At 40.7% G+C, this 25,740-nt stretch overlaps 3 protein-coding genes across 3 annotated transcripts; 1 reads left to right on the top strand and 2 right to left on the bottom strand.

The window, feature by feature from the left end:
* Positions 1-1,733: 1,733 nt before the first annotated feature.
* Positions 1,734-2,817, bottom strand: LOC109431932 (chymotrypsin-1). The gene is made up of 3 exons (XM_019708237.3): positions 2,679-2,817; positions 2,036-2,613; positions 1,734-1,973 (listed from the first exon to the last, which is right to left on the bottom strand). Exons 1-3 carry the CDS (start codon positions 2,746-2,748, stop codon positions 1,827-1,829), a joined length of 795 nt encoding a protein of 264 aa, XP_019563782.3. The 5' UTR covers positions 2,749-2,817; the 3' UTR covers positions 1,734-1,826.
* Positions 2,818-19,296: 16,479 nt separating this feature from the next.
* LOC115271043 (uncharacterized) lies at positions 19,297-21,075 on the top strand. The gene has a single exon (XM_062857536.1). The coding sequence runs from the start codon at positions 19,588-19,590 to the stop codon at positions 21,073-21,075; it is 1,488 nt and encodes a 495-aa protein (XP_062713520.1). The 5' UTR covers positions 19,297-19,587.
* A 154-nt stretch (positions 21,076-21,229) lies between these two features.
* Positions 21,230-23,614, bottom strand: LOC115263785 (uncharacterized). The gene has a single exon (XM_029867164.2). The coding sequence runs from the start codon at positions 23,419-23,421 to the stop codon at positions 21,772-21,774; it is 1,650 nt and encodes a 549-aa protein (XP_029723024.2). The 5' UTR covers positions 23,422-23,614; the 3' UTR covers positions 21,230-21,771.
* Between the last annotated feature and the right edge of the window lie 2,126 nt (positions 23,615-25,740).

The raw sequence follows: 25,740 nt of genomic DNA, 5'->3' as shown, positions 1-25,740 counted from the left end.
ATCAACGCAAGGATGTGCATGTTAAGAATTAAGGGCCGTTTATTCAACTACATCATCTTGTCATACAAAAATATTTCGGTTCTCATACAAAAAATCTTACAGGGGTGGATCGAAAAATCGTGAAAATTCCCTTATGTAATAAATGGACAGCCCCGCCACACGAAGTTAACCATCTACAAAACGCTGATTAGACCGGTAGTCCTCTATGGGCACGAAACATGGACCCTACGTGCAGAGGACCAACGCGCCCTTGGAGTTTTCGAACGGAAGGCGCTGCGTACCATCTACGGCGGAGTGCAGATGGAAGACGGGACTTGGAGAAGGCGAATGAACCACGAGCTGCATCAGCTGCTGAGAGAACCAACCATCGTCCATACCGCGAAAATTGGGAGGCTACGGTGGGCGGGTCACGTCATCAGGATGTCGGATAGCAACCCGACTAAAATGGTTCTCGAGAGTTATCCGATCGGTGCAAGAAGACGTGGAGTGCAGCGAGCTAGGTGGGTCGACCAAGTGGAGGACGATCTGCGGACCCTACGCAGAGTGCGGAACTGGAGACAAACAGCCATGGACTGAGTGAAATGGAGACGGGTACTATGTACAGCAGAGGCCACCCCGGCCTTAGCCTGATCGGTAAGGTAAGTATGATTCTTCCAGATGGAGTGTTACGATAGTTGAGACCTTTTCCCGTCAGGGGTACCTTCGGGATAGTCGAAACATTTCTATATCGCGGTTCCTAGATAACGACTGATATGTATAAACTCCATAAACAAACATTGGGCAAACATTTCGTCCCCTTAATGCTAGAACTAGGTAACTCGAAAATCATAGTTTCGAGAAAAACGACTTTGAAAACTTTACGATTTTTCATGCAGTTGTTCCAAAGGTATGGAGCCTTAAAATAATTATTTTTTAGCATTAATTGCTTATTTAGCTTCTACTCTTTCTGCTACAAGAAAAAAAATAAACTATTGTGGTTTAAACCTTTGATAAAAACAATAAATGGTTGAAAAATGGTCAAGTTACCTAGTTATAGCACTCAAAATGCAACATAAATAATGGAGGAGATGTTCTGAGATACCTAGTTTTTACCACTCTTGATATCATTCTTTTCAGCTTGAAAGGGTTCACATATTGAAATTAACGTGTAGTTACTGAATTTGCTAGGATGCCTGTTATATCACCACATGACACCTCAAAATGTTCATAAAATAATCGTCTACGAATAATAACAGTTTTTAGCCAAATCAATACAAGTAAAATATTTTAAGTTTTTAAGCCTTACATTAAAAACAGTGGTAGATTTTCAGTCTACTAACAAAAGAATGACTAGTAACATTCCCACGTCCAAGCGTCCGATAGCTTTTAACCTGTGCGATTGGAAATAGATATGATTTTCTTAGTTACCTAGTTATAGCACTCAGTTCTTGTATTCTACACTGAGATACCTAGTTTTGAAAATGGTGAATATTTTCGTCGTTTATAATCGTAATTCATTGGTCTTTGGATATATTATAGAGCTCAAAAAGCTCGTTATAATGGTATATTCAACTCAAAAACGTCAAATTTCGAGTTACCTAGTTCTAGCATTAAGGGGACGATTTAATGACCTCATATTTACTATCGCGAGTTCGAACAGTTCATGGACATGTGAAGAGTACAGTTACTGTGGATCTTTAATTCAGTTTATACCTTTATGTATATGTAGAAATTGCATGATGATTGAAATGATGTGGTTTGTGTTATCATAGTTTTATATTAATTATAGAAAAAAATATGCATAAGTAACAAACAGGAACATAGATCAAGTCTTCAAAATAACCTAACTAATTCTTCTGATTCTCATCAATCCACGATTTGAACTCAGATACCCGTGTAAACACATCCGGGGATCCAATGCCACAGAACCGTGTTCCGTAGGACACCACACCAACCAACTCATCATTGCAAACCAGCGGACCACCGGAGTCACCCTGGGAATTAAAAACAATAAACAGTTACTCTAGAGAAGTACTTTTCAGCAAAGCATACTTACCCCACAAGCGCCTTGCCCTACCCTGGTAAACGTACAAATCTCCGTTGGGTTCACGGGAAATCCTCGACTCCGACATTCGTCATTGGTGATCGTCCTCAGCTGTGCCTCCTGTAGGTCCTGGGGTGTTTTACCGATCCGAACCGGCATCGTGTAGCCCCAGCCAGTTAACACACAATCTACTCCACCGCCAACCTGCTTATCGGAATATGTGATGGGTTGCTCTTTGGCGTTGAATGTGAACGGTTCCGCCACCTTGATGATCCCAATATCGCTCCGATTCAACTCGATGTAATCCGGGTGGATCTTGAACCACGAAACCTTGCGTCGCGTCCCCTTACTTCCATTATCTCGCAGATCGTTCGTTCCAGAAACCACCGAAAGTCTAGCAGGGTCGATACCGTCCAGGCAATGAGCGGCAGACACTACGTACAGGGGCGAAACGATGGATCCTCCGCAGTTGTGCATCCACTCCAACGGTCCTAAGCCGTAATAAGATCTGGCCATGATCTGTAGCGATATTTGATATGGGACCGCATCTGAGCTAGTCGTTCCTCCAACGATTTTAGAATTGTCATTCCCTAGAATTTGAATAATGAATTCAATCCTAGAAGTCATTTACTAGATGCATATCCTGGATACAAACCACTGGCAACCATCAAACTGGAAAGCACTAGTACTCCAACTAACGGAAACCACTGCGTTGTCCCCATCATCACTGTAGATTATTGTTCGCCGTATTTCTCGAGTTGACGCGTTCTAATTACTCTCCGGCATTCACGGACAATAAAACCTTGAAAAAAGTTGGAGCACGGGACTGGCGTCGAGAATCCGTCACCCAGCTGGCCGTCAACAAATCTCCAAATGACCGGCTCCGAGCCAGTCCTAATGGCATTTATATTGTTTTACAATCGGCCGGCTATAATGAGTGGAGCAACCGCGAACCGATTCGCCACCGTCGCGTCGCCGTGCTGTTATCATTCCAGCGTGCCAGACTGTCAACCGACGACGGCGTCTCGCCTTCGATTTATAGCGGAAGACGGAAGGTGGCGAGATTGTTTCCAGTGGAATTCCCTGCGCTTCGTTGCCAAGCCAGGCGCACACAGCTGGATTCACTTTACGGCCGACCCAGAATACGGAGACGACACCTTGCCTCGCGGTCGTCGCCTGGTGGGAGGCCCCGCTAGCAGTAGCAATAGTCATTCTTTCTGTGGCAGTTATTGCGAGCATTGCTTTTTTTCAGCGAACAAGCACGTCGAATATGCACACAAGGTTAAGGGTGTCGTTGCACGTAGACATGTTGGCGATGCGGGTGGAGGTGCCTACGACAGTTCATCGCAGACGGAAACGAATTCACGCGACCGTTCGGTGTGATAAGTTGTCAGTAGGAATTAGGTACTTACACGCATTATGAATAATTGATTTTGAATGGTGTCGTCATAAACAGATTGACTAAATAAACGTTGCAAACTGGAAGTCGTGGTTGAATGGAGCTGGTTCGATGTCATCCCCGGCTAAAGTTTTTCTGTGCGTAAATGTTGTCCAAGCTAGGCTTATATAGTTGGCAGTGGAACTGAAAAAAATACTTGTATCTTTCCTTGTTCCTTCATAACTACCCATAATGCAGCTCATATTTCAATTATTCTAAATTAACATAATTATCAATAAATTTGACAGCTTTCCTAGCCTATAATCTGCCACGGTCTACGCTTATGGAAGTTATGTTTTTTTTTTTAACTTGATAATATAACTGTACGAAGTCACTTCAGAATTCATTTGCTTTGCAACTGCATACATTCTCGATAGCCAAATCCATATCGTGAACTTGGATATATAACCAACAAACAAAAATTCTGCAAAGAGTCCGTAGATCATGAGTCACTTGATAGATTCATCCTGTTGGTTATTGATCATCTACAGAAACTTCTGTTTACATCCCTAGAGAATGTAGAAATTCCTCTAAAATGTCTTACAGAAATACCAGCAGCAATTCCTGAAATAACCCCTAAAAAACTCAATCCTAAGAGGATTGCCTTGAAAAATACTTGGGGAAATATCTAGAGGGATTCTTATAGAAATCATCCCAGCAAGGATTCAAGGAGGAATCCCACCACAATTTACTTAAAGGTTCCACTGGAGGTTCCATTTCGGTAGAATCCATTTAGGTAATGTTACCTAAATGTAATCTGATAGTGTTCAATGTAGTTGGAGTGTTTTTGATTAGGGATAAGATTGGTTTACGGGAATTAAGAAGTGAGTGGAGTTAAGAGGATTTAAGGGCGTGCTCAGGAGGGGGAGGGGCGATGGTACTGTTTAAGGTTTCCTTTCTTGAGCATAAGTCATCGAATCTACAAGCATAACTGGAACTTGACCTGCCCGCCGGGCCCCCTCGGGCTCCACCTCACCTGAGACCCTCAGAAACCACCGAAAACTCCTACATAACGCCTGCGTTCCACCTATGAAATCCGCCAAAATTCATCTGAAGATTTCTGAAATGTCTTCGAAATCCCACTAAACCCTCTCGGACCCAATGTAACGCACCTGAGATCCTCAGAAACGCCTGAGTAACGCCTCTGAAACTCTTTAAAAATCATCTGAAGCTTCCTGAAATGCCCTCGAAATCCCCTCTAAACCCCCTCGGACCCCATATAACGCACCTGATACTCTCAAAAACTCCTAAAAAACGCCTTCATAACGCCCGACCCAGGTAACAATTTGATGTTGATTAAGCGCTTCTCTATCTTATGCTAATCAGCCTTAATTTGAACAAAAGCTGTGCAAAAGAACTGTAAACATTTGTTCAGCTCTTAAACACCCAATTTTGGTGATTTTATCTAGCCATAAGTTGTTTTCAGCTCTCCATGAAGCTGGTTTAAGGTAGAATAAGCGCTTATATTCGAGCGAAGAACGCTTTTCAGCCTTTATCCTGCAATTATTCAGCAAATGGGAATGATTTATGATTCTACTTATAAAACAGCAAGGATCAGGTGAAGCTTTAGAGTCGCTTAATCATCTTTAGTTCAGCAATTCATCATTACTTATGCAACACTACCACATAAAAAAACCCAAATTAATCCACCTAGTGGTGATAGTGCCTTTCTCGTCGTATATGTTCGTACGATCTTTCCGTCGACGTAAGTCAAAGTGTTCGTGAATCCTGATATTTTTTAAGAAAAGCAAGCATTTTATCAAAGCCATCATTGAATTGACTTAAAACTTTTTGATGGCACTTAGTCCGACGTTATGTTCAACGTATAAGCAAAGCTGAATAATACCAGATTTCTCAGTTGACTGCTTGAGCACCTCACTCACAGATCACTTTGCGTTCTTCGCCAAAGTTTTTTTCTGCACATTTTAGGTTATAATTTATTGACCGTTGAAAACACGAACGTAGTGAAAAAGAAGTTATCAAAAAAGCTGCTATGGATTACTGCACGAATTTAAACTGGCCTGCTTACTCTCACGCGAAATTTGACGTTTGAGAGGTGTCGGCACCGCTCAAACGTCAAATTTTCTGTGAGAGTAAGCAGGCTAGCACAAATTCGGGCAGAAGTTCATTTGATGAACTGTCAAACCCCGCGTATTCATTCCTCTTTAAAACGACACTTAATTCGTGCCCCGGTCATTCGACATTTGTCGAATTAAAAAATTAACAAATGTCACAGTGTAAAACACTGTAAATACGAATGATCCTTTTTTTAAGTTTACAATAATAAGTATTTTAATTTAAATGCTAATTCTACACTCAGGAACAACGAATGTTCCGATATTGTGATGTAACTCACACCCACAGCGGCTCCTCGTGCAGCTGCTACTTCCGGAAGTTCAAATTTGGTGCTTTGCAACACCTGATCAACTACAGTGAACTTCGAAAGCCAACAATCGTAAAATGAACAAGCTATCAATTCGTACCACCACAATATCTGTAAGATTTGTGTTCAAAAACAAATCCTACAATCTAAACAAAACTAAAAAAAATGTTAGTTTATCGAATTAAAAGTTTACCCAGGTAGTTTGACAGCAATCATTGTCGAATTGAGTTTTTAAATTTATAAAAAAATATTGGTTTTTTAATTTTATTCGAAAGAGCACCTTTTTCTGAGCTACTATGATTTTTTTGTCAGATTTTTAGAACTTCATTTTGGTACCTAAAATCAATTTCAAAGAGATTTTTTTGAAATCACCTGTAGACAGCTGGACAACTGCTTGACAGCTCTGACCAGTACAAAATGCGACGAGGGGTGATTCGACAAATCGCTCCCATACAAACTTCAAATTAATTTTTAAATAGGTTCCCGGGCACCAAAATTCATGAAAATTTGGATTTCGGCTCTGTTTGGCATGCAGATTCAGAATATGGAAAAATCTCAACATCGCTAAAGAAGCCAATTAGTGTGGTTGTATGGTACCATACGCATGCGTTTGGTTCAATTTCACATTTTACCACTTTCGGTTCACATTTTACCACTTACCGATTGCCCCTGACTTAGACTAGTTTCATGCAAATTGCACTAGTTTACAGCATTTTTGAACTCGGTAAGCTGATAATCATTTTTGGTGTAGAATCATGCCCTGAGTTCGAAAACGCGAAAGAAAAAAATTACAGTAGAGCGGAAATTTTTCCGACTTTCCATACAAGGTTGATGATTTGAAATCGATTTTTGTTCTATTTTTAAGCAAAGTCGCTCACTTCAAACATCTCATACTCCGTAATGAATGCTCCGATTGAGCTGAAATTTTTACTGTAACTCGCCTACATATGATATGTCAAATAAACGTCGAGAAAGAATTTTTAAGTTGGTTTTTTCTTATTGAAAAAAATACATTTCTTCAATTTTTTTTGGGAATTTTGCTAAAATTTAAGAAGATTGTCCCTAAAACTCGCCAATATCTTGAATTTCATCAATCTGACGCAAAACCTGTATTCAGATGATCGAATGGTATTGTATTCAGCTTTTAATTTATGGAAAAAGATTTAAAATTGGTTGTACAAAACGCAAAATATTTGAATTTTAGTAAATTACATATTTTAAAAAGTTGCAAAACTCGATATTGAGTTAAAACTCAAAAACTGTTCAACTTAAAAATTTTTGAAGGTCGGTTTCGAAATCAGCACTAAATTGTGCTCCAAAAATTTTGGTCGTTGATAGAAGTTCACGATTTTTGTTTTATTTTGTAAACTTGTGTTGTTAATCAGTTATCCTAAAAAGTCACAAATTGATGTAATGCATGCATGGCAAGATGCATGGGTTTGGTTCATTTGTGCATTTATCAAGTTTCGGCGAGGCACTCGAAACTGATTCCGGAACGCTACCGTTAAATGTGGCCTGAGACCATTTTCTTGCTGACCGTCCTTTGCGTTATCATAGAAGCCGTTATTTTATGTGCTGCGTGTATGCGTCTGGTTCCGTTCTACATTTGAACACTTCTGTCGGGGCACCTGGAACCGGTTTCGGCACACTATTTTTTTCCAAAATATGGTCTAAGATTCTTTTTTCTTGTTAAGCGTTAATCAGGTTACCTAAAAAGTCATTTAATGTGTAGAATTTATGGGTTTGGTTCTCCATTACATTTGACCACTTCCGATGGGGTAACCGTTATCGGTTGTGGATCACTACCGGTTGTCCCCAATATGTCCGGAAACTTTTTTTGCCGAATCAAGATACGTAAAAATCCAAGATTTGATGTGTCGCATGCATGGGTTTGGTTCACTTTTATATTGGACTATTTCCGGCAGGACACCCGGAACCGGTCCGGATCACTACCGATTCAGATATGTTCTCTGAATATTTTTCTGCTTACTGTTCATCAGGATATCAAAATAGCCACTATTTGATATGTCGCAAGCATGGGTTTGGTTAACTTTTATACTTGGCCACCTCCACTGGGACATCTGGAACCGGTTCCGATATGGTATGAGAATGCTTTCCTGTTCATCAGATTATCAAAAAAGCTGCGGTTTGATATGCCGCATGTATGGTTTTAGTTCAATTTTATATTTGGCCACTTCTGACGGGACACCAGGAACCCGTTCCGGAACACAACCGGTTCAGATATGGCCTGAGAATATTTTCCTGCTTACTGCTCATCAGGATATAAGAAAAGCCACTTTTTGATATGTCGCATGCATGGGTTTAATTAACTTAATACTTGGCCACCTTCGGCAGGACATCTGGAACCGGTTCCGGAACACTACCGGTTCCGAAATGGTATGAGAATGTTTCCCTGCTTACTGTTCATCACGTTATCGAAAAAGCCGCGGTTTGATATGTCGCATGCATGGGTTTAGCTCACTTTTATGTTAAGCCACTTCCGGCGGGACACCCGGAACCGGTTCCGGGACACTATCAGTTCAGATACGGTCAGAGACCATTTTTCTGCTTACCGTTCATCAAGTTATTGAAAATACCGTAGTTTGATGTGTCGCATGGATGGGTTTGTAGCGTTTACATATCTGGCCCCTTCCTGGGGTACCGATCCGGAACACCTAAATGGCCATAACTCCGGAACGGCTGGACCGATTCGAACCATTTTCAATAGGAAACAATGGGACCAGATTGCGCGTCGAATGAACCGTCGGTCATTAAAATCGGTTGAAGTTTACTGCCAAAAAGTGATGTGAGTTTTTTTGTACACACACACATACACACACACATACATACACACATACAGACATCACCTCAATTCGTCGAGCTGAGTTGATTGGTATATGTGACTCATCCCTCCGGGCCTCCTATAAAAAAGTCATTTTTGGAGTGAACATATAGCCTTTCCAGTACACTTGGTGTACGAGAAAGGCAAAAATCAGAACTTGTCCAACAGAATTCAAGCCAGAATTGCCAGGACTCTTGGTCTAGATGTAGATTAGTAGTTCATAGTTGCTGAAATTGAAATATATAAATGATGATTATAATTGAGAATCGAACTTCGGTGCATTGATTTATAGTCACTTACCTTAGCATCTGCTCCACCTGAAATGGTACGAGCTTAGTGATTTGTGAAAGAACAAGCTAGATACCGTCGTGTCTGAATAAAGGTTGAACAATTCTGAACAAAGACTGTGTTGAGGTTGAATAAGTGGTGAAAGTGCTTTGTTACAAATGTATGGATAAGCTGTCACAACATAATTGTTGTGTTTACAGTTCAGTGTTCCTCGGTACGGTTATCGTAAAACACCGCTGCAGTCGGAGAAAATGAACAGAAATACAGGTAAATATTCATGATTAATATTCCACGGTGTGGATAACAAGTATCTGTTATCTATTTTTAGAGAACGCTTATTGTTTCGCCGTTGTCGAAACGGTAGAACATGAAAAACCCCTCATCTCTATCGTGCCTCAACGTTGGGCCAACGGAAACGTCTTGATATGGCCAGACAAAAATGCCGCGACGTCATCAGCCCCGTCCTCAAAATGGTACAAAATTCCCTGCACACTGAAACGAAAGTCCTTCAAGACGTTCGCAGAAGCGGAAGCTGAGGCGGCGGAAATGTCTGGTCACACTGATGTGGACTTCACACAACCACTCCCTGTAAAAAAAATCGAACCAAAGGAGCTGCGAAACAAATCTTGGAAGCCAATTTCAATGAAATGATGATCAACCCAAGTAATAAACTGACAGTCATATCAAAACTAAATCGAACACAGCAATGATTGCTTTTAACAGAGCCATCCGTATCATCGGAAAATCATCACATCTGTCCACCGAGTCACGATCATGCTCAATCACCCTCAGAAGAGACGCACAGCGTGCAGACCCTGCAATTCGAGCAACTTTAACTTGATCCGGCTGGTATCCCATACTCAATGAATGATGAATGTAGAGGTATGATTCACAGTCGAGCGCCTCTGCCTTACCAAATTAATATTTAGTCAAGCAATACTTTATCATTTATAAATTCTGTACAGATTACCTTTCAATAGTGTATCTTCTGCAGCAGATTCGCAATTCATCGTTCGGTGATCGAAGACGACAAAATCCCTTTCTCTATTTTCAGAAAATATAATTTTCAACACTTTTTCACATTTTTTCTCAAGTCTGTTTTTCAAATTTATCCATTTTTGTCAAATTTATCCATTTTTGTGAATTATTTTGATCCGCACAACTTTCTTACTGATGGACGTTAGTATTATTAAAGGCTGAATAAGAGAATCCTAGCGCATAACTTTTAATATTGTAGTCAGGCTGGATAAATGGATATAGAGAAGTTGAATAATCTTCTATTGAGTATCATATTCAACATACGATGATAAGCTGAACAAAAGATACTATGTAAACTCAACAAGCTACTTTTCAACTAGATGTTCAGCTTCCGGCTTATTCAGTTATAGGAACCACTAACCAACCATTGTTCAGCTTTGACTCTCACTGTTCAGCTACCATTGTTACTAGGGGAGTAACGCCTCTGAAACTCGCCTAAAATCCTTTGAAGCGTTTAGAATGCCTTCGAAATCCTCCCAAAATCCCATGGCATCCCATGTAACGCACTGGAGACCCTTCGAAACACCCCGAAAACGCCCCTGAAGCCACCGTGCATCGCCTCTGAACAACCCCCCCCCCCCTTCTGAAACACTCTTGCAAGAAACCGCTCATGACTCACTTTAAATCTCTAGACCACTCGCTCTTCTTAAATTTCACACCTCCATGAGTTCCTCCGGTAATTCCTCCTGGATTTCCACCAAGAGTTGCTCCAGAAGTTTTTCCAAGAGTTCCACTGGGAATTGCAGTAGAAGATCCTCCGGGAATTGATGCAAGAGTTCCATCGGCAATTCCTCCAAAAATTCCACCGGCAATTGCTTCCGGAGTTCCTCCGGGAATTGTCCCAGGAGGCGCTCCACGAATTGATCCCGGAATTCCACCGCAAATTTCTCCTGGAGTACCTCCAGGAATCGCTCGAGGAGTTTCTACGCAAATTCCTCTAAGATTTCCACCAGGAATTGCTTCAGGAGCTCCTCTGAAGTTTTTATGGAATTTGCTCCAGGAATTTCTCCGAGAATTTTTCCAGGAGTTCTACTGGGAATTGCTGTAGAAGATCCTCCGGGAATTTATGCAGGAGTTCCTCCGGGAATTCCTTCAGGAGTTTTACCGGAAATTCTTCCAGGAGTTCCTCCGGGAATTGCTCCAGAAGTTGCTCCGCAAAATTATCTAGGATTTGATCCAGGAGTTTCTCTGGTAATTCCTCCAGGATTTGCTCACCAGGATTTGCTCTAGAACAATGTTTCCCAAACTTTTTGGAGGTATCGCCCCCTTAGAGCTTCAAAAAAATATTTTCGCCCCCCTAGGTGAGATTTTTTTTTCTAAAGTAGAAGGCTGAACTAATATTGAAATTGTGTTTATGCCTACTTCTCAAACCGTTGTTAATTGAACATTTATTAATCGAAATAGAAAAAAACTGTGAACACATATGAACACTCGATAATCCCAACCAGATGTTTTATCATTGTTATTAAAAGGACTTTTTCAACGACTGAGAGTCAATGTTTGGTCACAAGTCAGACTGGTGGAGAATTTGAAAACAATTATAAACATATGTTATGTGAAAAAAGTGCAACTCAGAAAAATATCGGTTTGTTGCTGATAATAAGGAAAAATATGAATAATAAATATCGGTGTATTTTCAAATGTAGTTACGTTTTTCCAAATCCACATCCAGATTCAAATCAACGAGCTTCGTATAAATTTGAATGCTTTCTTTGTTTTAAATAAATTGTCAAATAAGTAAATATGGCATATTTAAATGGAATTTTACGCAGAATTTTTGGAATGTTTTCAAATGAACTTCAGTTAAGGTTGGAATTCCTCCGAGAAGCTTCTCTGAAATACTTTCAAACACAGTTGTTTGTAAACACTGTGATACGAATTTCATAAGAAAAGTGTTCTGAAATTCGACAGATAGGGTTTGGGACAATTTGAGCAGGACCACCTATTTGGGCACTTGCTGCTATAACTCGATCAATTTTGAACCGATTGCCTTGATTTTTGAGACACGATCAGATACGCACAGCATCTAGTTATGCGCAAAAATTCAAGTCAATCGGTTTGAAATTGACTGAGCTATAGCAGCAAGTGCCCAAAATAGGTGCTGCTGCCCAAATGGTCCCTGACCCTATTCATGTTTTTGCTTGGAAATTCCATTAATAAGTCCGCCTACGAGTTGAAACGCAATTTTTCCCATAAATTCGTGAAAAAAAATGTTCTTTTCATAATTTTGACAAAACCTAATCACGATTCATGAATGTTCATTATAGGAGTATCCAAATATATTTTTATTTAGATTTCCAGAATCACATAAACCCTTCAGAAATACGTCTAGCAATTTTGCCAAAGAGCCCACATAAATACCAATAATTATGTAGAATTAAGTCGATGCTTATGTTTAATAGTCACAGCATTTTTTATTATCTTAGACAAAACTTGAACTGTAAGCTTGAATGTCAGGGAGTTTTTATGATTCAGTTCACATTCTCGACTTATAATTCAATACTTTTGATGTTTCCAATCATTGAAAAAATCGCCCCCCTTTTTAAAATTTTCGCCCCCTATTTTGATTTCTCAAATTTTCGCCCCCCTGGTCCTGATTTTCGCCCCCAAGGGGGCGATTTCGCCCAGTTTGGGAATCACTGCTCTAGAAGTACTCTCCGGCAATTTTTCCAAGATTTTCGTCGGAAAATGCTACAAGAGTTCATCCGGGAATCGCTTCGGGAGTTTCTCCGGTAATTTTTTCAGGAGTTCAACTAGGAGTTGCTGTAGCAGATCCTCCGGGAAGTAATCTAGGAGATCATCCATGAATTGCTCCAGGAGTTCCACCGAAAAATTCCTTCAAGAATTACGCTGGGAATTGCTCAAAAAATTCCACCGGGAATTGCTCCAGGAGTTCATCCTGGAATTTACACCGGGAATCGATTCATGAGTTCCTCCGGGAATTGCTCCAGAAGTTCATCCACGAATTCCTCAGAAATTCTACCATGAATAGCTCCTGAAGTTCCTCCGCGAATTTCTATAAGATTTAGACCAGGAATTGATCCAGGAGTTCATCCTGAAATTGCTCCAGGAGTTCCTCTGGAGTTCTTCTGGAATTTGCTGCAGGTGTTTCTTCGAGAATTTTTCCAGGAGATCCCCCGGGAATTGCTGTAGAAGATCCTCCGGGAATTCCTTCAGGAGCTCCACCAAAAATTTCTCCAGGAATTCCACCGGAAATTACTCCAGGAGTTACTCTGGAAATCGCTCAAGGAGTTTCTCCGTGAATTCCTCCAGGATTTCCGCCAAGAATTGCTCCAGGAGTTCTACCGAAAATCCTTCTAGGATTTTCATCGGGAATTGCTGTAGGAGATCCTCCGAGAATTTATACAGGAGCTCTTCCGGTAATTGCTCCAAAAGTTCCACCTGAAATTCTTGCAGGAGTTCCTCCGGGAATTGCTCCACGAGTTTCACCAAGAATTGCTCCAAGAGATCCTCTCCGAGATTTTTTCCAGGAGTTTCACTGGGAATTGCTGTGGAAGATCATCCGGGAATTTATCCAGGAGATCCATGAGTTTATTTGGGATTTGCTTCAGGAGTTTCTCCGATATTTTTCTAGGAGTTCCACCAGAAATTCCTCCAGGAATTTCACCGAAAATTGCTTCAGGAGTTCCACTTGAAATGGATCCAGGATTTGCACCAGGAATTGCTCCAGGAGTTCCTATGTGATAATCACCGGCAATTTATCCAGGAGTTCCTCTAGAAATTGGTCCAGGAGTTCCACCAGAAATTCTTCCAGAAATTTCAACGGGTATTGCTCATGGAGTTCCTCCGCGAATTTCTCCAGGATCTCCACCGAGAATGGCTCCAGGATTTCCATCGGAAATTGCTCTAGGAGTTCAAGAGGAGTTACTGTGGGATTTGTTCCAGTAGTTTTTTCACGAATGTTTCCAATAGTTCCACCGGAATTTCCTCCAGGAGTTCCTAATAATTATTCCTAATAATAATTCCAGGTAATTGCTCCGCGAGTTCCGCTGGGATTTGTTTCAGGAGTTTCTCCGAGAATTTTTCCGGTAGATTTACTGAGAATCGTTCCAGGTGTTCTTCCAAAAATGCTACAGGAGTTGTTACAAGAATTCCTCCAGGATCTCCATCAGAGATTACACCAGGAAACTATCCGTGAACTGTGATTTTGTAGAGTTCCTCCAAGAATTGCTCCAGGAGTTTCAGCAGGAATTCCACTAGGAGCTCCACTGGGTGTTGCTCTTATAGTTCCACAAGGTATTTTTCTTGACAGTTCCTCTTGGAATTCCTTCATGAGTTCCTCCCATATTCTTTCAGGTATTCCATGAATTGTTTCAGGAATTCCTCCGGGAAATGCTACCAGCAGTGTTGCTGAGCAGCGATCGAACTGGCGAAGCACGATGAATATTGCTCGGCATTAGCATGATATTCAATGAACAACCTACTTCTTCATTCGGAAGCTTTGTTCGTCGTTGGAGAATGAACCCAAAGCCCGATCGTCCTAAGGTACTTCATTCCCGATCCATGGATCGTTCGAAATGAAGAGCAGTACGATTCGCATTGGCTGCTCTTCGCGAAGAGCAAGAAAAACATTCATTGCGATCAGGCGTCGACGCGGCGGCACCATTAATAAACCTTTCCCTGTTTGATGCGGGCATAGTTTGATTGATTCACAGCGAAGCGCTGAGATGCCGCAATGTTTAAGTTTTTTTTAATATTGAAAGAAAAATTGGCCTGCATTACAGTGGAAAACAGATCATTTTTGCAGTATGACACTCCACCGCTGACGTGGCCAAGACGAACCAAAATGATAACAAACTACCGTTCTGAATCGAGCTTTAGACAGCTGTATGCTTCAAACAATTGTTTCTCACAAATGGGTTACGGGAGCAAAATATGCGCCAGCTAATGCCATGGCATATAAATCAAAACTTGTGTTGTGTTTGAAATCTCCTATAATCTTTTCATCGGAAATTGAGAGCTGTGCCAAACTTAAAATAAGTTTAAATGGTCCGCTGTTTCAGTCTGCACGGTAGTTGCTGTTGGCAAAGCTCGCACCGAACAGAACCATCGCAGACAGCACACAGCTCGTGGTGGAATGAATGCCACGACGAACTGCGTTTGCTTCGTTTGCTTGAATGCTTTTCAATGTGGTCGTTTTGATTTATTCGTTCGTTCCTTCATTCGCGTTGCTTGAATTGTATTCACGATGCGAAAATAGAAAATGAACAGCAGCGAATTTTGGATCGCGAAGATCCTTAAATGAATGCTCGTGAAGAAGATCCATTGCAACATTGGCTACCAGAGGTCCTTCGGGAATTCCTCCGAGATTTCCTCCAGGAATTCTTCCATGAGTTCCTCCGGAAATGACTCCTCGAGTTCCTCCGAAATTGCTTGCGGGAGTAGGCTCGGGACTTCCCCCAGAAGCTCATCCGGTTGTTCGGGAGTTTCCCGAAAATTGCTCCTACAATTCCGCTGGGAATTTCTACTGCACGAATTTCTCTAGAAGCTTTTCCAGGAATGTGTCTAGATTTTTTTTAAGTAAATCCAATAGTAGTTAAAAGTCAAATTCTCTCGGAAATCCTCCCGGAAATTCCACCGGAAGTTACTCCGGAAATTCCTCTTGAAATTCCTCAACGAGTTGCTCTAGGAATTCCGCCAATTCTTTCAAGCGATATTACTTCAAAAATTACTCCAAAAACTCCGCCTGGAATTGTTCCGGATGTTCCTCCGTAAATTCCTTCTGGATTTCCTCAGGATTTTTTTTTCAAAAATTTCTAAAGAGATATCCGAGATTTTTTTACAATTCCTTCCGGGGATACAAATGAATTTCTATAACAGTTTCAACTCAAATTCCTTAGGGATTTCCCAGGCATTTGTGCGGAATTCTTAAGAAAACCACTTAAGAAATTCCGAAAAAAAAACATATTTAAAGGAATTTATCCTTTAGAAATTTTTCAAGCATCATCGCAAAAATTTCTGAATAAATCCCAGAAAAATGGGAAATCCTGAAGGAATTTCTGAAGAAACCTCCATAGGAATCTAAAGAAGATTCTCAAGAGAATTTTCTAGAGGAATTCCTAAAAAAATGCCTGAGAGGGTGTCTGAATATATGGAGGAACACCAGATAGAACCTCTTGATAAATCCCAGCAATAATTTTTCAAAAGTGTTTCCGAAAAGACGGCTGAACTTCTAAAACAAAGTCCTAGAGAAATTTCTAAAACAATCTCCGATTCTCTTTTCTCGTGAATTGTTTCTGAGAAAAAAAACTTCAACAGAAATTTCAAAGAAAAACTGCTGAAAAAAATCTAATAATATTCCGAAAAAATCCTAAAGAAATCGTAGAAAGTATTTCTGAAGAAACGATGAATCTTTGGAAAAGTTTATTGAGAATCTCCTGAAGAAGACCCAGGAAAAAATCCTAGTGGAATGTCTGGAAGAATTATGAAAAGAATCTCTGGAGACATGTTCGAATAAATACATAAAGAAGAATGGATTCTTAAGGGAAATCTTGAGGAATCTTTGCAGGAACACTTGCTGAAATCATACTTGGGAATTTCTGGCTGTATCCCTGGAGTTAATCGTGGAGAAAATCAAAGGAACTCCTGAAGCAATTCCTGGAAGAACTCATGGAGCAATTCCTGGAGGAACTGATGGAGCATTTTCCGGAGGAACTCCTGGAGGAACCCCCGGAGAAATTCCTGGATAAATTCTCGGAGGATCTTCTACAGCAATTCCCAAAGGAAATCCTGGAAAAAATCTCGGAGAAACTGCTGAAGCAAATCCCAGAGGAACTCTTGGAGCATTTCTCGGAGGAACTCCTGGATAAAACCCCGGAGGATCTTCTACAGCAATTCCCAGTTTAACTTCTGGCAAAAATATCAGAGAATCTCTTGGAACAAATCCCAGATAAACTCCTGGAACAATTCCCGGGTGATGTTCTACATCTCCCGATGGAACTCCTAGAAAAATTCTCGGAGAAACTTCTGTATAAAATCCCAGAAGAATTTCAGATGAAAACTTTTACAGTAATTCCTAGTGGAACTTCTGGAAAAATTCTCGGAGAAACTTCTGGACCAAACCCCAGAGAAACTCCTGGAGAAATTCCCGGTGAAATTCCTGGAGGAACTCCTGGACAACTTTCCATAGGATCTTCTACAGCAATTCCCAGTGGAACTCCTAGAAAAATTCCCGGGGAAACTTATGGAGCAATTGCAGTTGGTACTTCTAGAGCAAACGTATGTCCTGGAGGAATTACCGGAGGAACTCCTGGAGAAATTTCCGGAAGAGTTCCTGGAAAACTCTGGGAGGAATTTCTGGAGGAATTGCTGGAACAATTCCTGGATAAGCTCGGAAATGGACTGAAGGAGTTCCACTGTTTTCGCCGGGAATTCCTATATGAACTCAGCTGGGAATTTCTATAGAAAATTCTTTGGGAATTCTTCTAGGATTCCTTCAGAGAATCCTCTAGGATCGCAGTTGATGTACAGTTCTCGATGTTGACGTAGAATTCCATGCAATGTTTCTTATGGAAGTTGTTCCATTCTCGAAATAATCAAGAATAACAAGTTGCTTTGGGAATTGTACCACAAGATTATCGAAACTCTTCAGACAGTCTCTCTTGATTTTTCTCGAAATTACTCCACAAATTCTTCTAGCAGTACCTGCAGTAGTTTATTCGCAAGTTTTTTTCGAGTTTTTCGGGAAGTTCCACCCTGTATTCTTTTCGGACGGGCTTGGTGGTCTAGTGGCTACCGCTTCTGATTCATATGCACAAGGTCATGGGTTCAATCCCTGGCCCGTCCCTTTCATCCTACTTTGTATCTTTCAATCCACTTTCTCTCTCTGTCTCTCTGTCTCTCTCTCTCTCTCTCTCTCTCTCTCTCTCTCTCTCTCTCTCTCTCTCTCTCTCTCTCTCTCTCTCTCTCTCTCTCTCTCTCTCTCTCTCTCTCTCTCTCTCTCTCTCTCTCTCTCTCTCTCTCTCTCTCTCTACATATACAACTCATGTATATTCATATGTTCATAGCCATCGCTAGAACCAGAAACGAATTGAGAAAAAAAGTCGTTTCCCTCCCTTCCAACTTCCTCTCACAGCACAGTGTATATAACGCCTACAAGTTATGTATGCAACCAAAAGCGTGCTGTGCCGCTTGACCTTATTCACCTTATTGATTGTGTTGTTGAACACTATAAATAACCCCTATCCATGGATCGCATCACCGACCCAACGGTGACTCCCAGATCTCCCATCTATTCCGTGTAACAAATACCCCAGTCCGTGCTGGTTGTGGAGATGCAGAGGTGCTGTCGGTCTTTAGTAGCAACAACCAGCACACTCTAACATTCCTTTCCCTTCCCAACTGACTATAAGCAGTGGTGGAAAACCATGAACAAAATCCAATATTTTTGCATTAACTTTTGCTGACGGCTCACGATCATTTGTTTGAGGATTATGCTCGCGATGCTTGGTTCGCATCATTTGATGCTTTTTCGTTTTGGTTGGTTCACGAACCAAACAACTTCGAACAACTCGCAAACAAATGGTTCACTGAGCCCGAACCGTGAAATGAATTATTCAATCATGAACCTTAACCTTCATATTTGTTTAGGAAGATGAACCACCACTCGGTCAGAGCTGTCAACAGACCATTGTCAAACAACATTTTGTGTTCAGTATTTTGGTAAACATAAGTTCAAGTCGTGAAAAATGTCCGGAAGTTATTGTCGTCGCGGTTGAAACCCGAAGATTCCCCACACCCGACAATCGAATTTTCTCAAAATCCATACGTGAAACCTAACGTCGGACGTAGTGCGCTGGACAGCGGACCTGGCCCTCTATCCAGCGCACTTTGCCCGACGTACGTCCGACACATGGTTTAGGAGAAAAATCAATTTTCGCGTGTCAAAAATTCCGATTTTCAACTGCACGAACAATACACAGACGACGACCAGTGTTGCCACATATACAGATTTTTCTGTAATCATACAGATTTTTTTTGCCATTTTATGACCAATAATCTGTATATACAGATATACAGATTTTTCGAAAATATACAGATTTACAGATTTTTTAGATACAAAATAACAAATATCATCTTAATTTATTGGGCAATTTGGTTTAATTTCAATTTTGAGTAAAACTCAAGAAGAGTGCATACAATTAGGGTTAAATTTGCGCCCTTCAGGAAATTATGTCAATGCATGTCAACACAGCCCTGATTGGGCTTAGCGAAAGTTTTCGAAACCGGAATGTTTTTATTTCTATCCTAGTCACACATTACACTCTTCGTATGTGGTGTCTCTGTTTCGTTCTCTTCATACCACTCTCTTACTCCGGCACCGCCAACGAGCGCGACGACGCGGCGACGGCGATGACGACGAAACTGTTGTCAAAGATTCAGTCTTGTCATTCTGGTTTTCTCCTGTTGGCGGCGACAGCAGCAGCGCATCCGTTTTCCGCGATTTCCGAAAGATTTTCAAAGTGTTAAAATGGCTGGCAAAAGAACCCTCGACGCATATTTCATAAAACCGAATAAAAGTAAGTGAGCTATTTTAAAGGTAAACGCATTTTTTAATGCTCAAAGTTATTTTAGGAGATGAGACGGAAGAATCTTTGAACCATCCAAATATGGCTTCCACCTTCACGGGGCCAGCAGCATCGGCGAGCGCTGAAAACCCGATCAATTTGATGGGCCCGGCTCCGTCATCATCACCATCCAAACGAAAGAGATCGGTAAAGGAGAACAAAAAACCTGTTTTGCAAAAGTACAAGGAAGAGTGGGCTGCTGTCGGTGATTTTAAGTGTTTTTCCAAGTACGAAAATGATCCGTTTTACGCTTGGTGCAAAATTTGCTTGGACAGACTGAATATCAGCCGGGGAGGAAAATCCAATCTTACAACCCACCTTCAAACGAAGCGTCATCAGGAAGCGGCTACGAAAATTTTGACGGAAGAGAAAGAAAACATGAGCCAGTATACATACCCGGAGAAACTGATGGAGGCGGAAATCAAGCTCTGCGCGTGGGCGGTGGAAAACAACGTTTCGTTTGCGGCGGTTGATAGTTTGGTGTCCGTTCTGAAGACTATGGATCCTGATTCTGCTGTTTTCTCCAAGCTCAAGCTGGGACGGACCAAGGCTGGGGCAGTTGTGGATGGCGTACTAGCACCCGTGCAACATGACGAACTCGTTGGGAAGATGCGGAAACAGAACTTTTCATTGATGATCGACGAATCCACCGATATCAGTACCGCGAAGACCTTGGCGATGGTGGTAAGACTACTGGAAGACGACACGGATAAATTTCAGGTTTGTGATACAGTATATACGATCGTGGAGTTGAAGGCTTGTGATCATCGATCAATTTACAATGCTATAATCGATGAATTCAAAAAAGATAATATTGATTACAAAAAGCGGCTGAAGGGGTTCGCCTCGGACGGGGCATCTGTTATGATGGGTTCCCAAAATTCAGTGATGAAGCTTTTGAAGAACGACTGCCCAGATCTTATCGTTGTAAAATGTACGTGTCATTCTCTAGCGCTCTGTGCAAGCTATGCTTGTGAAGCTTTACCTCCATATGTAGAACAGTTGTTGCGGGACATTTACAGTTATTTGTCCCACAGCCCCAAACGTTCCGCTGAATTCAAAACTATTCAAGAGATCCTAGAACTGGATCCGCTTAAAATGTTGCATCCTTCTCAAACGCGATGGCTATCTCTAGAAGCGGTGGTCAGTCGCAACTTAGAGCGATTATCGGAGTTGAAATTGTTCTTTTCATTCCAACAAAATTATGATCAGAACCAAACTGCCAGGAGAATTTTGACGCACTTGAACGATCCCATGACAAAGCCTATCCTTGAATTTCTTAATTACGTTCTTCCATTAGTAAACAGGTTGAACAGGAAATTTCAGTCAGAAGCTTCAGAGTACATCGGAATTTATGGAGAAATGAAAGCATTTTATCTGCTACTCCTGAACAATCTTTGCGGTGATAAGTATATTAAAAATTTGAGGAATATTAATGCGCCTGATTTTGAAGAAAACCAGTGTTGCCACATTTAAATCTGTATTTTCGGTCCCAAAAATATTTTTCATCTGTATCAAAATTCAAAAATCTGTATGTGAAATCTGTGTCACGGGAAAACGGTTAATAAATGATAAAAATAATAAAAACACTATTAATTGATGATTTTTTTCGTTCATGTACATATATTTATTAACAACATTGGTAATAACATCTAGTTGGGGAGCACTGGGCAGCTTTTTATAATGAATCACTTTACGCTACAGCCTTATTATGGTGCTTGTACATACTCTTACAAAATTTTAATATGATTTCCTGATTGAGCTCAACTGATGAGCTTCCACCACGAGATTTAACGAAAGACTTACTCTTGAGAATTGCATCCAAAGTTTCAGTCGAAAGACGGTTTCGTACCTTCGTTTTGTTCAAATTGTATTGTGAAAAAACGCGTTCAACTGCTGCGGACGAGTGTGGCAAGATCAGAAAATTGAAAACGAACTGTCGTAGCATTGGGAAAGCTAATTTTCCATTTGCCCTAACCACGTTTAATAGCATATTCCAGCATTCCTCGATTCCGAGAGACGCATCAACTTTTATTTCCTTGCATATAATTTTCATTTTTAGTTCGCGGAATTCATTTTCAAGCCTTTGCTTGTCCATTTCATCGTAGAAGCTGGGAAAATGTGTCAATACTTCACTTAAATCTGGGAGGTTTTCTAAATTTAACGGGTTCATCATCGAATCTTGAACGTAGGTTCGTTGAAATTGAATCGTTTCTTCACCTGCTTGACCAACTCAACATAAAAATTGCGGCAAATTTCTTTGAATGTTTTTTTTCGTTGTTCATCCATTCCCCCTGTTTTGATAGATTCCTCTGCTGCCAAACCAACGTAAATGCTATGCAGTGGTAGAATGTTTTCTTCAAAATCAGGCGCATTAATATTCCTCAAATTTTTAATATACTTATCACCGCAAAGATTGTTCAGGAGTAGCAGATAAAATGCTTTCATTTCTCCATAAATTCCGATGTACTCTGAAGCTTCTGACTGAAATTTCCTGTTCAACCTGTTTACTAATGGAAGAACGTAATTAAGAAATTCAAGGATAGGCTTTGTCATGGGATCGTTCAAGTGCGTCAAAATTCTCCTGGCAGTTTGGTTCTGATCATAATTTTGTTGGAATGAAAAGAACAATTTCAACTCCGATAATCGCTCTAAGTTGCGACTGACCACCGCTTCTAGAGATAGCCATCGCGTTTGAGAAGGATGCAACATTTTAAGCGGATCCAGTTCTAGGATCTCTTGAATAGTTTTGAATTCAGCGGAACGTTTGGGGCTGTGGGACAAATAACTGTAAATGTCCCGCAACAACTGTTCTACATATGGAGGTAAAGCTTCACAAGCATAGCTTGCACAGAGCGCTAGAGAATGACACGTACATTTTACAACGATAAGATCTGGGCAGTCGTTCTTCAAAAGCTTCATCACTGAATTTTGGGAACCCATCATAACAGATGCCCCGTCCGAGGCGAACCCCTTCAGCCGCTTTTTGTAATCAATATTATCTTTTTTGAATTCATCGATTATAGCATTGTAAATTGATCGATGATCACAAGCCTTCAACTCCACGATCGTATATACTGTATCACAAACCTGAAATTTATCCGTGTCGTCTTCCAGTAGTCTTACCACCATCGCCAAGGTCTTCGCGGTACTGATATCGGTGGATTCGTCGATCATCAATGAAAAGTTCTGTTTCCGCATCTTCCCAACGAGTTCGTCATGTTGCACGGGTGCTAGTACGCCATCCACAACTGCCCCAGCCTTGGTCCGTCCCAGCTTGAGCTTGGAGAAAACAGCAGAATCAGGATCCATAGTCTTCAGAACGGACACCAAACTATCAACCGCCGCAAACGAAACGTTGTTTTCCACCGCCCACGCGCAGAGCTTGATTTCCGCCTCCATCAGTTTCTCCGGGTATGTATACTGGCTCATGTTTTCTTTCTCTTCCGTCAAAATTTTCGTAGCCGCTTCCTGATGACGCTTCGTTTGAAGGTGGGTTGTAAGATTGGATTTTCCTCCCCGGCTGATATTCAGTCTGTCCAAGCAAATTTTGCACCAAGCGTAAAACGGATCATTTTCGTACTTGGAAAAACACTTAAAATCACCGACAGCAGCCCACTCTTCCTTGTACTTTTGCAAAACAGGTTTTTTGTTCTCCTTTACCGATCTCTTTCGTTTGGATGGTGATGATGACGGAGCCGGGCCCATCAAATTGATCGGGTTTTCAGCGCTCGCCGATGCTGCTGGCCCCGTGAAGGTGGAAGCCATATTTGGATGGTTCAAAGATTCTTCCGTCTCATCTCCTAAAATAACTTTGAGCATTAAAAAATGCGTTTACCTTTAAAATAGCTCACTTACTTTTATTCGGTTTTATGAAATATGCGTCGAGGGTTCTTTTGCCAGCCATTTTAACACTTTGAAAATCTTTCGGAAATCGCGGAAAACGGATGCGCTGCTGCTGTCGCCGCCAACAGGAGAAAACCAGAATGACAAGACTGAATCTTTGACAACAGTTTCGTCGTCATCGCCGTCGCCGCGTCGTCGCGCTCGTTGGCGGTGCCGGAGTAAGAGAGTGGTATGAAGAGAACGAAACAGAGACACCACATACGAAGAGTGTAATGTGTGACTACACACTAAAACCTGAGATTCCACCTCGGTAATAATTTTTGCTGAGTGGAAACTGTAAAAATAAATTTATGCTGAGAAATCAGTAAAATTTTATGAAACTATCCGACTTCAGTAATTAGTTTTACCGATTTCCCTGCTTGATAAAATATTTTACAAATATCAGTAATAAAAAATACTGATTAACTCTGCACATTGCATTTCTCGGTACTTCTTGTGAGCTTAGTACGGAGCTCAGTAATTGAAGTTACCGTAAAATCAGTAAAAAAGTGCTGAATACTCTTCAAAACTTTTACCGAGCACTCAGTTCCCGCAGGACATGCGTGACGCCATTTGTTTTTTATCAGAGTTGGTGGGTGAGAGCTGATGTGTGATACAGAATGTTCTCCAGAAAAACATCCTTTGTTTCGCGAAGTTCGTGAAATTGTACAGAAATGTTTGGTAAGTTTGCATTATCATCAATATAAATTAAAATACTTACAGCAAATTCTAGGGGCAGGACAGATCTAACGAGAGAAAATCTGTGCTCGAAATGTTGTTCAGAATTCCTCACAGTTCCTCAGATTTCCTCCCATTTAAACCAAAGTGTGATCTGGCACCAATGTCGAACTGCAAAGTGTTGCGTGTGCTGCATGAAAATTGCAGTTTTGGGGATGTCTTTCAACAAATTTCGTCGATCATCGACAGAAAGAGTTACTCAGAAATCCTCAGAGTTGCTCTCGTTTGCACAGTGTCTTGCCCCTAGAGCAAATTATATATTTTCCTTCTTCAGGATTAGCTGATGGTACTTGAAGACAGGACTTTGAGAAACAGCACCATTCATAATCATGTCAGGGACTTGAGTATTCGAGGGTATTCAGAGCCAGTAAATCTACATAATTCATAAGTGAACTGTAAGCGTTAAGAGAACTGTTATATTCTATGGCATCGTTTTACTAAACGGTACATGCAAATGTTTAAAAGGTTATTACAATAAAAATAATAAATAGCGTTGAAAAGTTATTTTTTATTATTTTTTTCTCCATTCCATTGTGCTGATGGAAGGTAAAAAAGTACGGAAAACCGTAAAAAAAACTGAGCCACTCGGTAAACCACAAAACTCATGAAATAAAATTTTGCTGATTACTCGGTATTGTTTTTACAAAGTATTCAGCAATCATTTGACGAGTAGCTCAGTATTTTTTGACATTTTGTTAGATCAAGCGTTATACCGAGTACTCGGTAGTCGAACTCAATTACCGAGGTGATAACCGAGAGCTCAGCTGTTGAAAACTCGGTAATTGGATAACCGAGCCCGGTAATAAAGTTTAAGTGTGTAGGATAGAAATAAAAACATTCCGGTTTCGAAAACTTTCGCTAAGCCCAATCAGGGCTGTGTTGACATGCATTGACATAATTTCCTGAAGGGCGCAAATTTAACCCTAATTGTATGCACTCTTCTTGAGTTTTACTCAAAATTGAAATTAAACCAAATTGCCCAATAAATTAAGATGATATTTGTTATTTTGTATCTAAAAAATCTGTAAATCTGTATATTTTCGAAAAATCTGTATATCTGTATATACAGATTATTGGTCATAAAATGGCAAAAAAATCTGTATGATTACAGAAAAATCTGTATATGTGGCAACACTGGCCTTTACTTGCCAAGTTTCAGGAAATTCGGCAAAGAAAATCCCCTCATGACGAAGAGGACAAAACTGTCGAAAATAAGAAAATTACACTATATTTTGTTCTAATCAAACATTTTAGGACCATGTATCAATTATTTCACACTAGATTAGGCAATTTTCAATCTATTGATTTTTTAGGGCTACCTAACCCGATTTTGGTTACACATTATTTTTCAGGAATCATTGAATTGCATAACCGGCACACGGGGCAAAATCTCAAAGAAGAACTGATCATGGTGTTGAAGCACTTTGGACTTGAGATTGGACAAGCTGAATCAATGGAGGAACACAGTCTCTCGGAACTGGTCCCGGATGCTGAGGATATTGTACCACCCGGAGAAGA

The sequence above is a fragment of the Aedes albopictus genome, chromosome 3, assembly GCF_035046485.1.
Source record: "Aedes albopictus strain Foshan chromosome 3, AalbF5, whole genome shotgun sequence".
In the NCBI taxonomy this organism is placed as follows: domain Eukaryota; kingdom Metazoa; phylum Arthropoda; class Insecta; order Diptera; family Culicidae; genus Aedes; species Aedes albopictus.
This window is presented reverse-complemented; position numbering and strand designations above follow the sequence as displayed.

Coding starts and splice junctions, on each gene's coding strand:
- LOC115263785 (XM_029867164.2), bottom strand. CDS start 23,421: ATGCTCAAAGTTATTTTAGGAGATGAGACGGAAGAATCTTTGAACCAT.
- LOC109431932 (XM_019708237.3), bottom strand. CDS start 2,748: ATGATGGGGACAACGCAGTGGTTTCCGTTAGTTGGAGTACTAGTGCTT. Junction 2,614..2,678: donor CAGTTTGATGGTTGCCAGTG/GTTTGTATCCAG, acceptor TTCAAATTCTAG/GGAATGACAATTCTAAAATC. Junction 1,974..2,035: donor TAGGGCAAGGCGCTTGTGGG/GTAAGTATGCTT, acceptor TTTAATTCCCAG/GGTGACTCCGGTGGTCCGCT.
- LOC115271043 (XM_062857536.1), top strand. CDS start 19,588: ATGCTCAAAGTTATTTTAGGAGATGAGACGGAAGAATCTTTGAACCAT.